The 16,190-nt window shown below is 39.4% G+C and overlaps 2 protein-coding genes across 3 annotated transcripts in view; one reads left to right on the forward strand and one right to left on the reverse strand.

Moving 5' to 3' along the window:
- Positions 1 to 393: 393 nt before the first annotated feature.
- LOC121856218 (methionine--tRNA ligase, mitochondrial-like) lies at positions 394 to 5,305 on the reverse strand. Its single transcript, XM_042351576.1, has 2 exons — positions 5,126 to 5,305; positions 394 to 2,655 (listed from the first exon to the last, which is right to left on the reverse strand). The coding sequence occupies exon 2, from the start codon at positions 2,472 to 2,474 to the stop codon at positions 762 to 764; it is 1,713 nt and encodes a 570-aa protein (XP_042207510.1). The 5' UTR covers positions 2,475 to 2,655; positions 5,126 to 5,305; the 3' UTR covers positions 394 to 761.
- A 75-nt stretch (positions 5,306 to 5,380) lies between these two features.
- The window catches only part of LOC121856220, a 34,641-nt gene continuing 23,831 nt past the window's right edge, over positions 5,381 to 16,190 (forward strand). The window contains exons 1-3 of one of the 2 annotated variants that reach the window (XM_042351579.1): positions 5,381 to 5,521; positions 8,861 to 8,989; positions 11,874 to 13,835. In XM_042351579.1, coding sequence (XP_042207513.1) covers positions 5,460 to 5,521; positions 8,861 to 8,989; positions 11,874 to 12,078 — 396 coding nt within the window. In that variant the 5' untranslated portion in view covers positions 5,381 to 5,459 and the 3' untranslated portion in view covers positions 12,079 to 13,835. Of the gene's footprint in view, positions 5,522 to 8,860; positions 8,990 to 11,873; positions 13,836 to 16,190 lie in introns of those variants that run through there. The other variant, XR_006086924.1, reaches the window with a different exon arrangement.

The raw sequence follows: 16,190 nt of genomic DNA on the forward strand, positions 1-16,190 counted from the left end.
AGCGGCCTCTGAAGGTGTAGATCAGTACAGTATGTTAGCGAGTCAATTGTAGCATAATTATTAGGACGAGGATAACAACAGTGACGAGGTCCTTCGGGTTATTGTTGTCTCCGTTTTAGCTGCATCAGATAGGTTTATGAACACCAGTCTTGGCTTACTGAGAGAACTTTTTGACCAACCTGGAAAAAGCTGGAGTTTCATTGGAATATGCTGTACCAAACTACTGTACAACTATATGTTAGTTATGAAAAAATACAGGTACTATAAAAAAGTAATATGTTCTCTGCATATAACATTCCCTCCACTTATTAACAGCTCAGAAAATTTGAATGTACGGAAATTGGTTTAAGGAATGTGAAATTACTGGTATGGTAGGTGTATTCAGACACAATCAGAATAAGAAATTTTATTAAGAAATTTTACCGAGTACAGATTTATAAGTATACTGTACATATTGTGTAGTACTATCTGTGCAGTAACATAAGTTAACATATACTAAACAGAAATGAAATACAGTTTTACAAGAGATGACAAGTTATTACGTGAAAAAATATAAATACCATATTGTACATTATGTTTTAATAGATAAATCCCGATGTTCGTGAAAAGAAAAATGGCTCATCAATCACATTCTGTATTTGGAAGCATTTACAAATTATAGGTCATGGCATTATGACAAACAAATCCAACATGAAATACTTTGCCATTTTACATCGTGGAAACTGAATTCGGCGATCCACGTGGGGTACCAAGGAAACCCTTCAAAGTTTTATTTTTGTGAAGAGCTTTTTCCGAGGTCCTAAGCTAAACGAGGTACTTAAATGCCTATGCTTGGGATCCTCAAATCCTGCTTGCAGATTGGCCCAAGATCTCTGGTGGATTGGTATACCTAGAGTATCCAGGATTTGAGAGGCTACCGAGGGTACAACCGGCTGTAAAGCTATGCCTGCCATTCTTACGGTCTCTAGAGCAACCCGTAACACGGAGTCTAATTTGGTGCGGTCTGGAAGGTTTTTCAGTTCCCAAGGTTTTTCTTCTTGGACAAAAGCATTGGCTCGACGAGCCGCTGCCACGACGACTTCTAAGCCGCGATAAAAATTGAAGTCGGAGTAATGGTTTCCCACAGCAGCCGGAAGATTGATTAACTGTTCCACCAATTTTTGTCCAGATAATGGCATCTCTTGAAGGAATTGTGGGTTAAGAGGAAGTACTTGCCGATTTGGGTTGAGAGACGGAGCCGTGCACCGACTAAGAAGGTTTCCCAACGTGTCTGCCAGCTCCACATTTAGTAAGTGAACTGCGTTAGCTTCACTCCAGTTGCTGTCAAAATGCGGCGTGCCCATTCTCAGTAAGAGATACCGAAGGCCATCGGCCGAATACCGTTTAATGCAGTCCTCGGGGCATACCACATTACCCAACGACTTGCTCATTTTCTGTCCCTCGACCGTCCAGTGGGAATGACAGAGAATAGAACGGGGCGGCTCTAATCCCGCACCGATCAGAAGTGCCGGCCAATAGATACCGTGGAAGCGCAATATGTCTTTGCCAAGCACCTGAACGTCGGGTGGCCATAGATCTAATTTAGGATATCCCGATACTGTGAGGTAGTTGATAAGGGCATCGACCCAGACATAAATCGTATGCAAGTCATCATCCGGGACCGGAATGCCCCAAGACACACGAGCACTGGGTCGAGACACCGAGAGATCTCGAAGGTCGTCGTCCAACCACCTCCGTAACTGTTCACGAAATCTCTTGGGCTGCACTCGCTTTTCATCATTTAACCAGTAGAGCAGATCACTTTGAAATTTCGATAATTCGAACATATAATTGTCCTCGCTATTCCAGTCAACGGGTTGACCACTTTCGGCACTTACAAGTCTTTTCTCGCCGGACGGTAGGGTCACCTCTTGCACCTGTGCTTCCGTTAGAAATGCCTCATCCGGAACACAGTACCATCCACTGTAGTTACCACGGTAAATGTGACCTCTCTCTCTCAACCTACCGAAGAAGTGCTCGACTGCAAGTTTGTGTTTTTCCTCCGTCGTACGAACGTAATGCGTGTACTTGACGTCTGCCGAGTCAAAGAGAGATTTAAATTTCTCCGAAACATCGTTACAGAACCGAAGTGGGTCAGAGCCATTTAAAGCAGCAGCCCGCTGGACTTTAAGACCGTGTTCGTCCGTGCCAGTGGAGAAGATTGTCGTTTGTGTGGGTTTTCCCTGCAGCTGCTGGAATCTATGTGCAGCATCAGCAAGAAGTGCTGAATATAGGTGACCAATATGTGGCTGCGAATTCACATAAAATATAGGGGTTGTAATGAAGAAACTCTTGCTGCTGTTTGTTTCAGAGGAAATATTCCTGGTAAAATGACTCCACTCTATTTTTCTCTTCTCTCTCTGTCCGATTCCTTTCAGAAATGAAGATTTGGCCGTTTGAGCCGACAAAGTGGCCAATCTAGTCTGTCCCGCCATCGCGTTAAAACTTCTCACTTATCTCCGTCTAGTCTCAGAGGGAGAAACTCTTTTAGCGGGTCAAGTCGACAACGACGAAGTGTTGTCACCGACGAAAACGACAGAAATGTTGAAGAACACTGGAGTTGGTGGCACAGGATCTTGTTGTAGGCTGAATTTGTAGGACCATCATCTCTTCTCCCTAATGGTTAAGAATGTGAGATATATCTGTGAGAGCTCATTGAGAAAATCCTACTTACAAAATGACATGATCCCTGATGTCTTTTTGCTTTGTTTATTCACAGTGCACATATGATTGAATACAAAAGATATATACAATATATATAAATAAAATGCAATGGTAAATCAACACATTAACCGAGCCTTCGTATTAATAACGAGCAGCATAGATTCTCACATTGGATTCGCATGCTTTTAGTTATTTATTTAAGCATTCCACTCACGAACGTTGCCCAATTTTTATTTTTATCGTGGCGTGATTCCGTACGAGCTATTGTAGAGCGAGCAACTGAAAAATTGTGACCAGAATCTGAATTCGAGTACTACAGAAAATTATCGGGGAGGAAAAGTTGTAAACTTTTGGAATAACTTGCCAGAGAATGTTTGACTGTACAGTACAAGTAAGAGCTCTTTTAAACCTCTGCATCAGTCTAGACATATCCCACAATTATTGCAATGTATTTCTGGCGCCCCAATTTAGTTTCCTCGTGTATCGTATTAACCGAGCATCTCTGCGAAGGATTTTTGTCCAATAGTAATGACCGGACCACAGACGAGTCTAGGCGAGCCGCATCCGTTGACGTGCGGCGCCCAACACGGGAGGAAACGGCCATAAAAGGACAAGGATGATTCCTGCTTGCATGTAAGATGGTGACTTTACCCTGGATCTGACAGGTGATCCAGTAAATTTGAATAACACCCAAAACTTTAAATTCCTGTAGAGGTCAGTATTTTATCAATCATCACATTATAGTACAGTGCTGCTGCAATATTTTGTACTGTATTACACAGAGGCCAAAATGGATAAAAATCAACCATCGATCAACACTGGAATACTTTAAAAAAATGATTCTGAAATCCTATGCACCACTAAGGTTGTCTGAACTGTTCATAATAAGAGTACTGTACCTGTGCTGTGTCCAATTAAGCTATTAAATTTACCCAAGACACTACAAATGACACTTCTTGCTATACAGTATACCTATATATTATCTAACATCTTAAATCTTTTACTAAATTTTGTGCAGGGTGGACCGATAACTTAGCGAACATATATTCAAAGCTTGTTAGGTTACATTAGAATAATGATGTTTGGTTGGTTTGTTTTGTATGAGTAAAATTTTCAATGAAGTGAAGTGAAGTACAGTACAGTACAGTATGGGGAATCCAAAATTAAAGATTGTTTTACGATAGAACTAGAGCAAAATTTTTATTTTATGGTCTACAAAAATTACTTGGCAGGAATCAACCTTATTTACCTTTCACATACCGGGAAGTCCCCGATTTAGGAACGCTTGCCGATACGAACGGGATTAAACTTGAAATTTACGGTATACACCTGTATTTTATTTACCCGACGACTTATTTTTGTACTTTCATTTACTGTATTTAATTATTCTATTTCTTAAATTAAGTGATTTTAGTTGTATATAAGGACTTAGGCTATGATACAGTGAGATTTTAAACATCGTTTTGTAAGTACGGAATGCGCGCAGCAAGTATTCCGACTCGAGTACAAATCCGACTTAAAGGAAAGGTACCCGTTCGTAACCCGAGGACTCCCTTACCGTACAGTTAAATTCTTGTTTGAAGTGACTTACTGCTTACCATAGTGCAGGTACAGGTAGTTACATATACTTGTACAATTGCCCAATTAAATGATGTCACTAATTCCTGCAACTACCAGATTGGCTTTATTTTTTTGAGCCGGAACACAATTTTGTGCAATTGCAACAAATTAATTACTAAATCCTAAAACACACAACATTGCTTTGGGCTAAAATGAATCGCAAATAAAAATATGAATTGAAATAATAATCATATAATACAAAAAACCACCCCACTGCCCAGCCCCACAAATGCACGAACACGTCTGGGGTTATAGCTCGGCAACTTCCACTGGACCGGGGTCTCGATTGGCTGTACAGTACATAATGAACTAAGTTAATTTGTTCGATGTTAACCAATAAATATCTACCTGTCCCTCTATCTACCCAACTTTAAACCAACTACCTTTCTGCCAGTGAGCTTGGTTTTATTTTTTTTCCATCAGAATGTACTAGTCCCTCTGCCTTTCATCACTGTCCCTAGTTTGATTCTGGACAGGTGTGATAAGTGTGTTGGGTCTTTACTTACTAGTGCACCGTACAATCTAACCTAACCTAATCAGCCCCCCCCCCCCTGGACAGGTTTGATTGTTTTTCTATGTTTTTTTTTCACATTTCTCATACCCAAAGAAAAAAAAATGGTGCACTAATATAAATTGACAGGAAGTTGTCCAGTGTGACCCTAACGAATATTTTATCCAGATACTGCAGTGCACATCTGTATAAAGACTGGACCTCTGGGGTAACATGGGTATTACCGATAGAGGTCTCCAGTATAGATATAATCCACTCTCCATCACAGTGCTCTTGTGGGGCAAAACTTACATGTCAGCTGTGATAATTTTCTTCTACCCCAAGTGATTTACACGTTAAATAGTTTTCACAAATTCGCCATCAGTATCAGCCGCTCCAGCCGGGTCGGTTCACTAGTATCATACAAAGCTTAGTACATGATAGGATATATATATACACCTAGTTTGACGTGATGTAAAATAAGAGCACATTAAAACAAGTTAAATCAAGAATAAAAGATGGATTAAAACAATTGTAATAATATTTAAGAGGGTGTAGAGCCAGTAATATTCCTTGGTGTAGTGGTGGGTGTTCTCAGCCTCAGGAGGAAGTAGAGGCGCAGTGCAGACGAAACACCTTTGTTTACATGGGTGACGCACCACAACAAACACCTACCAGATTTTTACACCAAATACCAAGTTTTTTAAAGTGTGAGTAAATAAAAGTCATTAGTACTTTCGGCAAATATTCGTCTATTGGCTGTCCTCAGGTTTTAGTAGAATAGGATTTTTTTTGTTTTACGGCGTTTGACTGAAATCTGACCTTCATTTCTTGTGCAAATTAGTGGTTTTCGCCAAAAAATGAACATTTTTATTGTTAAACATAATTTGCACAAAAATGGAGGTCAAATTTGGGTAAACGTTTACTTAAGCGGTGTGGGCGATTTCGCCACCAAACACAGTTTTTCCTGCACGAATTTTGCTGCCTTTTCATTGGAGATAGTTTTTTTGTGGGGGGAAAAACAAAACTAAGGATTTCCTTAACCTAACCCCCTATTGTGGGGGGCTAGCCCCCCTCGATTGGTTATATAATGGGTAAAGGTGTAGATAACCCAAAGGTATGTTAGATAAATAGTTGTATTGAAAATGGTGTTTACAAGATGTCCCCTAAGATAATAAGTGAAAGGAACTAACCGGCCACACCACCAAACGTCATCTCGTTACATTCTTACTACTTTAAATATTTACCCCTATGTATCCTCTTGTCCATTATACAACCCTTCTTCCATGTAAATGCTCGTTCTGAGCATATAAATATATACTGAACTCGTTATATTGTGTTAATGGAGATAGAGAGTATGAAGGCTGGGCTGCTTCAGGTATCCCCCCCGAGACGGCGTTTACCGTCTTCAGTTTCAAATATTTTCTTTCATCCTATTGGATTTAGCAATGTTCTTTTGAATCTCGTGCCATCCTGATATTCGAGAGATAAGCCTGGTACAGCAGTACAAGCGAGGCAAGTTGTGCGGTGCAGCAGAGTACACGCATCTTGAACAATCGAGGACATGTTTTTACCTCCCAATACTCTCCAGTAGTGAATTTATGGCGTGTGCTAACTATACCATGTTTTGGGGGAATTCTTTTTACCACGATCATTGTTATGGCTGCCCAAGGGGACGGAAACCATACATTACTGCATGAATATTGCCATAAAACTCCATCGATACAGCCATAGGGAACACCTTTGCTAGGGAATTTTTTCTTATATCTAAGCTGGACACTCCCCTTAACAATGACTGGTTAGAGTTGAGGTTGGATCACGACCACACAGCGTTCACCATGTCTTGAACAGTAAATTCGGCCACGTAAGCTTCCAGCTTTTGTCGAGCTACAGGACCTGGTGGAGTCGTGTGCAGGTATGATTAACTGGCTAGGGATACTGAGTGGAGTAACGATACACGGCTCATTATCCTCACTGGTAAAGCATATTAAATTTATGCTCGTTTCCATAGCAGAGGACCAATTTCGACTTAAAATGCAAGATTTGATGAAGGCTTGGTATTTGATGCGAATGATTTTGAAGTTTCATGTGGGATATTTCTTTTAGTTGAAAGCCATTTCACAAATTGCTTTATTAAGCTACCGAGTAGGTGTATTGTGCGAGAGGTCACGAGTAGTTGACCCCCACTGTCTCCCGAGGTTACTCGTGGAGAGTTTCAGGTCTTAAGTAAACCTAAAATTACTTGAGCCGGTATATTCTATTTAGGCCATTTGGGAGGGATGTGTCAAATAACTCATAAAATTGTTGAAATCGCCCAAGAACACTATCGGTTATGCACTAAAAGCTGTAGGTGATGTGAACTACAAATTAACCCAGTAGGGAAGTGGTACGAAACAGGGTTTGTTAAGGTTAGATCCAAGTTTATTGTACAAGTACGTAGGTTATATAACTAAACTCGCACAAAATTAGAGATTATTCCTCGTAATCTTCCGCCAAATGCTTCCTTAACTGCCCACGTGACCAAGGTAGGATGGTTATCCTCTGGCTGAAGCTGGATTTTATCGAGAGCTGGACTCAATTCATCCCGCCGCTGAAACATGGCCTGACGTCGCTCCAGATAGATCTCTAATGTCTGAAACAAACAAGTAATCTAGAGTTAAATATAGAAATCAACTCGATATCAAATTGTCACATACAGAGAAATAATTCACCACATACACAAATATATCCAAAAGTTTATCAAATCTAAATAATTCTCAACAAAACTTTTTTTTTTAACCAACACAAGATATATTTATACTCAAGTAAATTTGTAACTGCAGTTGAAGAATGATGAGATGCATTTCCTTCCGAGGTTATGATCAGTCCTGACCTCCTGCCACAGCTTTCGGAGTATTTAAGGACGGCAGTGGTGGGGGGGGCGGGGGGAACTTTTGATTTAGGCGGGAAAATCTTAACTAGGCTAACCACCTCATCACAAGTGTTTAAGACATTTCATTTTTTTATAATTGTTCTATAAAACTTCTCTATGTCTTGGGGATTTATCGCCTTTCTATTGCTAATTTGACTATTTTTTTTCTATTTATAACTTTGTAACTTTTCACTATTGAGATTAATGAATGTGGTGTTACCGGGAGTTAAACAGGCGTAACAACCATTAGCGGCTTTACTGTGGTGTCTGTGTGTCTGGCCGTCCATTCGTCATGTTATATTTATCAAAACTTCAAAAACCAGATCACAATTGACTTTTATGTGAAAGATTATGAATAAAAAACTATCAAAGTTTGAAGTTTCTCTACATTTGTCACTTTCACATAAATACACATCTTAGTCTCTAGGTCACTTATAATAAGCTCATTTAAAAATTCAAAGTCTTTAAGGTTCGTTATAAAATAAACTAATTCAGTAAATGTCTGGCTGGGTTCCTTCTATACATTCCTAAATCTACTATAGAATTCGTTGGCCTCTTTAACAGTGTAAGGAACGGCCTTTATCCTTTCACGCAAACCATAGACTCTCAGAAGCCTTATTTGACAACATCGTGACAAGTATTGGTAAAAGAGGAATAAAAATGGTTCAACTTCACACTGAATGTAAATACAAGTTTCACCCTTTAAGTAAACCAGGCATTATTTAAGTACTCCAGGCAGTATATAAGTGCCACCAACATATGGGCTTTACTAACATACAGTATTGTTAATGAATGTGGTGAGAATACTTCAAAGTTTGTAGTTATGTAATATATCTTTAATTTGCTTTAGTTTCTGTAAGAGGTAGGCTATAATTTACTGTAGTGCCCCAAGAACGAAGGAACATTTTCTTTCTTGATAAATTACTGAAATCGTTATTTTTGAGTTATTTCACACCAAAAACTCATTTTATTTTCACGGACTATTACATTTTTATATAGTTTTATGTAAATCGTAATAAATGATTATTCAAATGTCGGTTTTATATATTCAAAGTAAAAAAATAATAAGAAATTATATGGAGGTGAGCGCCATCTATGAGTTAACAGCGTTACTAAACCTTCATCACGGGGTACAGAGGAGAGTTTCTCGTCTGGTGGTTCTGGAATCAATCGCCAGCTGGAGCCACAAGACAGAGGAAGAAGATGGAGGACGGATCATGTCTACGACTATCTGACTGCCCTGAAAATTTCGGCTTGAGGCATCGGTAAGACATTTATTCATAATATGATATCATATATTTAACATTAATAATACTAAGTAGTTGTTGGAGAATTATTATGGTTAGATAGAGTGTATTTAATGGTTAATTTAGTTAATTGTGTTGGGTCATTTGGTGGAGGTGGCGACACTGTATTGGTATATTTCCATTTGTTGCCACTGTACGACATCAAAGTTTAAAGTATGTATTTCCGGTGGTTTTTGATGTTATGAACGAATTTGATCTTCATTTCTGTTGCTAATCAATAGTTTTGAGATAAGCCCCTGGTAAATTTTTATAAGTGGACAACTGTAGAGTATTTGTTGATCAATGTGTTGTTCCGATGGTTTAGACAATGTTAAGACACTAGGTAAATATTCGTCAAGCGGTTGTCCTCGGGTTTTGTACGAGAATAGTTTTTGTCGAGATTTTTCGGTGTTGTACTCAAATGTGAAGTTTTCTTTTGTAAAGTAACGTGTTGTGCAAGAAAAGAATTTTAACAAACTGCCAATTTGTAAAAAAAATAGAGGTAAAATTTGAGTAAAACACCAAAAGTACCCCAAAAACTAATTCTCATACCAAAGGAACCAACGAACCTACCTAACCTAACTTACGAGGAGGAGACGACCGAGTAAGGGAGGAGTATAACCTAGGGTAAACGTGGCGGGACCCTGCGGACAGCTGACGGATCAATATTAACCCACTTTTCTTCTATGACGTTTCCCTCACAAATGACTTAATTATACCAGGGAGGTTAGGTAATTTGCGAGGGAAACACCGTAGAAGAAAAGCGTCGTAACGTTGTGTAAACCGTCGGAAAAAACCACATCGGTCAACAAAAACTCCATGGCTGTCCAGTTGTAAAAAATCCTCCCCCCCCTCCTCCCCTTCCCATTCAAATCTTAAACTGGAGGTAAGAGAATCCGGTAACAAGTGTTCAAAACACCTAAAAACCCACCGGGAAACAGTTTGGGATTTAACCTAACCTGTGTAACATAGACTAAACTAACCTACATAATACAGTAAAATGTTAGATGTCTCGCTTAAAGGTAATTTGCAGCAGAAATGCCACCGAAGATTGAAACTATTTGTAAGAAATTCCCGATATTCGTTTAGTGATGACAATTGAAATAACAAATATAGTTTTTCCTATTGTATTTCGTGTTTTGAGGAATTGCGACCTTCATTTCTGTCATAAATGAGCCGCTATGGAGATGCAGTATGACCTCTTCAATTACCGGGACGAGTTTGATTATGTTGGTTTTTTTCAACGGTTCTTATTACACGTATAGTATTTTTGGAGGTTACAATTACTTGAAGCTGATACTGTATAATGTGACATATTATAACCAACCAAGGAGACCTACCTAACTTCCTAGCCAGGGGATGGACCTGCCATATTAAAGAAAGTACTTATTTTGATATCTGGTACCAACGAAAGTAAGTTTGTCGAACCGTCACGGTGTAATTGGTATTTTTGTGGAGGCGTAAGTACGCTCGGACTCGGCGGGTCGGTTATAAACGGACACGACGGGAGGAATTCGGCATATTTTTTGTAGGAGTCTTTACGGTAAATGTGTAATTATTCGCCACAGAGCACGGAGACGTCATTTTAGTGTCGGGTGCTCGGTTTTTCGGCGTTTTCCCCCCATTTGCCCCCAACCTTCATCCCCTGCCCACTACAGGTGATTTATGATCATAGAAAAAAAGGGGCTTTTAATTAATATAAAAAGTTGTGGCCTCTTAAAAAATATTGTAATAAGAACATCTATGGAAAATATGGACCAAATCGAAGAACTCTTTCTGGTGGTAGTGGTGTTCTCAGAAAAGAAACACTGAGAACCTGACCTAACCCATAACACTCAAATAATATATAGTATTAAGGTTAGGGTACTTTATTTAACCGATGATAAAAGAAAGAGTTATTTCATTGTTTTTTGTGTGTGTGCCATAGTTGTATGTTTTGTGAGCGAGATATTTCTTGTCTCGAACATTTATTGGTCACGAGGGAAGCTGGAATACGTTTAAAAAACAAATTTGCACTTGCACGAATCTCCCAATAGATTTGAACCGTCCTCTGATTGGTCACAGCAGATTATGCGAGATTGAAACGAAATAAATTTAAATATTAAAATGCGCAAAAGTTTTTGCCCGTCGGTGCAATAAGAATACGTCAATATTGTCGTGGTTACGTCCACAAAATGCAACCGCGATCGGTCGCTTACGAAACCGGGTACAGTATGCCGAATCATTTTTTGTGCGTCCGTCACAAAAGGTTAGGTGGGGTTTTCAATTTTGTTTAACCTCTCGTGTTGAAAGTCTAACTCGGTTTGGAAGAACGAGTGTTGTTGTTGCTAGTGTTAAAGGAAATAAAGGTCACATGTAGAATTTAATATAAAAAAATACAAAATAAAAACGAGGAAAATTGTAGTTTCGGCTAAGCGCCTACTTTCTGAAGGTCGGACTCATTCTAAACACATCAAAAACCATTGGAAAAAACCCAATTTCAACCTAACCTAACCGATTTGAGTAATCGGTTTCTCCGTGTGGCATTAAACAAACGAGTGCCTCTATTATAAGTATACGAAGTTGTTATTTGACCCGGATTGTGGGCCAAATAACCGTCGGCTAACGGACCGGAACCTGCGGGGATCGTTTACAATTTTAATGGGATTGTAGTCGGGACGATTGTGGACATTAAACGAGTCATTACACTACGGTATTATTTAATTGTAGAATTTTCCGTGGCCAAAAGTATTTAGTTTCATTTTAGATCTCGGTCAAATAACCGGCGGTTATTGTGCCGAGTACTGGTCAAATGACCCCTGCCTATAATATAATAGTTTTACAGTGTTGTGTATTATAGTATAGCTATTGGTCACATTTCCAGGAAGCTTCAAGGACCAACAACACATCTCCATGGCAAGTTCAGACTCGACCGTACAGACCCGTCCGGTCTCGTCTACGACTCCTTTAACGGAGAAACGCCGCCGACCCGCGATGGGCGAGACCGACGTCGTCACTTCACGTCGTGTCGTCGGGCGTACAAGCCGAGTGTATTAGAGGACTTGTATTTAAGTGCCCTTGTACAGTAATCCTATAAAAGTGGTCATTTATGTAAATATTTGTGTGTCTAAAGTCACGTTCCATTGGTGTCGGTGGTACGGGACCTCTCAAAACTATGACCCAGATTCACATTTTCCATCCCATACCAAATTTTGAATGTGTGTTTATTTAGTTTTTCTCTAGAGTACAGTACAGTATATTAATAACTTGGAGGTTCGTTTTCAAAACATAATTTCATTGTTTATTTATTATGATACTCTACAAATACTGTGCTACTTTTTATACTTGTATGATTCAGTTGAGTTAATTAAACTTTTATTTGCATAGTTTTGAAGAAGACTACAGTACATAGTTTAAATGTTTACATATCAACAGTGCCGTACTTTATCTTAAGTAATATTTTCAGGTACTTTCTCCATCACTGCCTAAAGTGGACCTGAACTTTTGGACCTGATGTGAACTAGAATGAAGTTGGCTGGATATAAAGTTAACTGGACCTGCAGCGAAGTGGACCTGAAGCTAACTGGACCTCAAGTAGTCTGTGGTATTGTATTTAATATTGTTGTGGTACTTTGAATGTTAGGAAAGTTGTACAGGCATTCCCCAGTTTGTAAGAGTACTGTGTCTTATAAAAACCTATGGTAAATCGAATCAATATTCCTATAGACTCACATTATAAAAGCCAAGATACTTTTCTTCAATGAAAAAAGTTCCCCCTCAATTATGTAGTCTCCAAAAAGTATTGATAGATTTTCTAGCGGTAAAATTTGAAACGCTGGGTGAAAGACTTTGATGTGATCTCCAGTGCATCAGCATAAATTGGTACAGGTACATCCGGTCACTATATGAGCAACAGCCATAGACGGCGGGTAGCGAGAGAGGGAGTCATCCTCGCGTGACATACAACCGTACAGTATATGCTTTACTATAACAAGAAATCCATTAAGCTATATTAATGTATGTATCGTGCTGGGTAGAAGCAAGGCCCCAACCGAGGATTACAATAATATCAAAATATACATTAAACGGAAGAGTTTCGGAACGTCACGAGCGAGACCGAGACGTACCTCGGGGCAGACATTTCACCATTGTGTCGTAGTAACCGTTTCATTCGTACCGAGTTGCATAATATAGTTGTTGACGACACGTATGATTTATGAGGAGTGAGTAAGCAAATAGTAGTTGATATTAGAGTGAACGGCTACAGCAATATACACTTTATTGGTGTAAATGGGATCTGCCAAATATTATTGATACGTAAATTGTATCGGTTTAATGCCAAAATAAGATTTTAAATCGGCGCGTCGCCGGTCGTTTCGTGTCGGGTAACCCATCGCGATGCCCGTGGGTTCACTCGCCCCAGACTGGCAAGTTATCCGAGCATTACGTATGCCCTCGTCGCGAAGGCCAATAATAGCACCTCTCGTCCCGTTGTGTCTTTCTAATAATTCCTCTGTTCATTTGATGTGTGATCCCATTATTGACCGGCACGGCGTTGGCGTCCATTTACGACACACAATGCGAATTTGCATAATGCGCGATCCGAATCCTCGTAGGATTTGCATCTTTCAAAAATACGTACAGTCGTGCGCCGGTTAACGTCCAACCGAACAACGTCCGATCGCACATACGTCCGTGGCCTCTCCAAAAAACACTTCCGTGACGCCTGCCGGACCACCACTCCACGACCCCCCGACGGAGACACGACGATCCTTCCCGTACTGGCCAGATATTATGTGTTAAAGGAATATCCTTCCTTAGGCTTTAGTAAGCATTTTCCTCCAGGTGTAATGTTAACCTACATCTATTGAGGATAAAATCTTTCACCTACAAATTGACAATAAGACATTTGCTGTAATCAGACATATCTAGTTGGCTCAACATTTGCAACTCCAGTTGCAATTGGGGTTGCAATTTCAAATTCTGTGTCATTACTAAGGAATAATGAAGTTTTTGGTGCACTGCACTCTAAGATTAAGAGAAAACGGATTCGCGCGTCCCGAAGCGAGAGAAAACGGACTCCTACGACGGGGGACGCGAGGACTCACACGTGCCACTTATACTGATGGACTTGACACTCACTCACTTGACAAGTTTTACTAACCATTAGTTGTCTAGTGAATTTAGTCATTATTGTACAGTACAAGTACACTGCAATACAGTGGTCCCTCGGTTAACAATGGAACAAACCTGTACTGTACATGTACTAAATGATTACGGTACTTAAATTGTTATGTCTATTGCAAATATAGATTGTTTATACAGGTATTCAAATACCATCTTACAAGAATCCCAGCAATGTAAGTTATATTCACCCAGGTCGTTTGGGTGGCAAATTAAGAGAAGAGCCGTGTCACTCTCGAGTAACGATAAATAAACACGCAAGCCTTCAGCGCCAACTGTCAAATCTTATGTCAAATAAATAAACAAACACCAGACACTGTCACCTCAACCTCCTCCCCCCCCCCTCTTCCCACGCTCGCTGGCTACCTCTCTCCTTGTGTTCCCAGACACAACATTGGTGATAATTTTATGCTTTAAGGTGTTTATTTTATATGATATCTCAGACTAAAGTTAGGAGATTACAATTTGCATTGCTGGAATCCTTGCAAGACAGCCAATAATTTGAATATAAACGTCATATATTTTGCTCAAGATATAAAAATTGTAGTACATTAGTATACAATACTGTAGTACATTTTATAATATAAAGTTTATCAACTGTATTTTTGGGTAGATTTACATAAATTTCTTCATTTATTGTCGTCCATTTACATGCACAGACCATACTAAAAGAAACGTAAAAGAAATAAATGACGTTAGTGCAAAGCTGGAGTGTACATGTACTTATTTGATTACGGTACTAAAATTGTTATGTCTAGTGCAAATTACAGCATGTCTATATTCAAATTAATCAGTATGTTACAAGAATCCCAGCAATGTTAATTATATTCTCCCAAGTCATTTCACTGTCTTTTTATAAGAGAGAAGCTTAGTCACTTAAGAACTGATAAATATACATGCGTTAGACCTGGGCCTGTGCCAACTGTGAAACCACGCCCCCTCGCTCTCTCCCTCTGCCCCATCTGCCCAGCTTTGCTGGAATCCTTGTAAAACAGTGAATAATTTTAATATAAACGTTATGTAATTTGCATAAGAGATAAAAATTAATCACCTGTATCACATTACAGTAGTGATTTAAGAGTAAAAGCGTATATAGTATTCCACATACACGTAAGTATAGATACAAAGTTTATGCGACGATCGGACAACGTCCATTTCGGTTAACGTCACGTTTCCAAGTACGTATCTAGGACGTTAACCGGCACATGACTGTATACTCATTCGTGCTCAAAGGTGTAGATGTAGAGTTAGCAACAATTCTGAAACGGGTTGTGTAACATTGCTCGGAAAGCCTCGATTGCCAATATAGGAGCTTCTCGACAGACAAATGAGTCGAGTTCCCGAGGCTTGTTCGCGAGTCCAACTTAACTCTTGTAGATAATGATATACAGTACAGTAGAGCAATATATACCCAGCACATTACGGTACGGTCGGTCTCCGACTTACGACGGGGTTAGGGACCGGCGACCGGGTCGCAAGGCAAAAATAATACTGTACATAGAAAATCTAAAATGGGTGTCTCTTTTTTCTTCTCGGCACCACGAGAACTCTCACTCTTACGCTTGCCAGCCATTTTAAAGGGAATTACAAACAAAAAATTTTCAGTACACGGCGCAATCACTAACGCTGGGATTTGAAAATAGGTAATTTGACAAAATTTTGGTACGACTGAGGCGGTCGTAAGTCGAGGAGTAGCTGTATTTAACTAATGATAACAGAAAAAGTTATTTCTTTAATGTTTTGTTTTTTTGTGTTTTAATGTTTTGTCAGTGAGTCACTTCTTGTCTTCAACGTTTAGGTCACGAGGGAGGCTTAAATATATCTAGAAAAAAAAGTTTTTGCTCCTGCGTAAACATCACAATAGATTTGAACTGTCCTCTGATTGGTCACAGCAGATTATGTGAAATTCGAGTGAAAGATTTAAATAATAAATCCCGCAAAATTGTGTTTCTCCCGGCAGCATATTGTTAACTGGGTTTATGATCGGGGTCGAAGTTTCTGTTCTACGTCATTACGC

This window comes from Homarus americanus, unplaced genomic scaffold (genome assembly GCF_018991925.1).
Source record: "Homarus americanus isolate GMGI-L3 unplaced genomic scaffold, GMGI_Hamer_2.0 scaffold48016, whole genome shotgun sequence".
Taxonomy (NCBI): Eukaryota; Metazoa; Arthropoda; class Malacostraca; order Decapoda; family Nephropidae; genus Homarus; species Homarus americanus.

Bases quoted from the DNA above. Each gene is read 5' to 3' on its own strand.
- LOC121856218 (XM_042351576.1), bottom strand. From the start codon at position 2,474: ATGGCGGGACAGACTAGATTGGCCACTTTGTCGGCTCAAACGGCCAAA.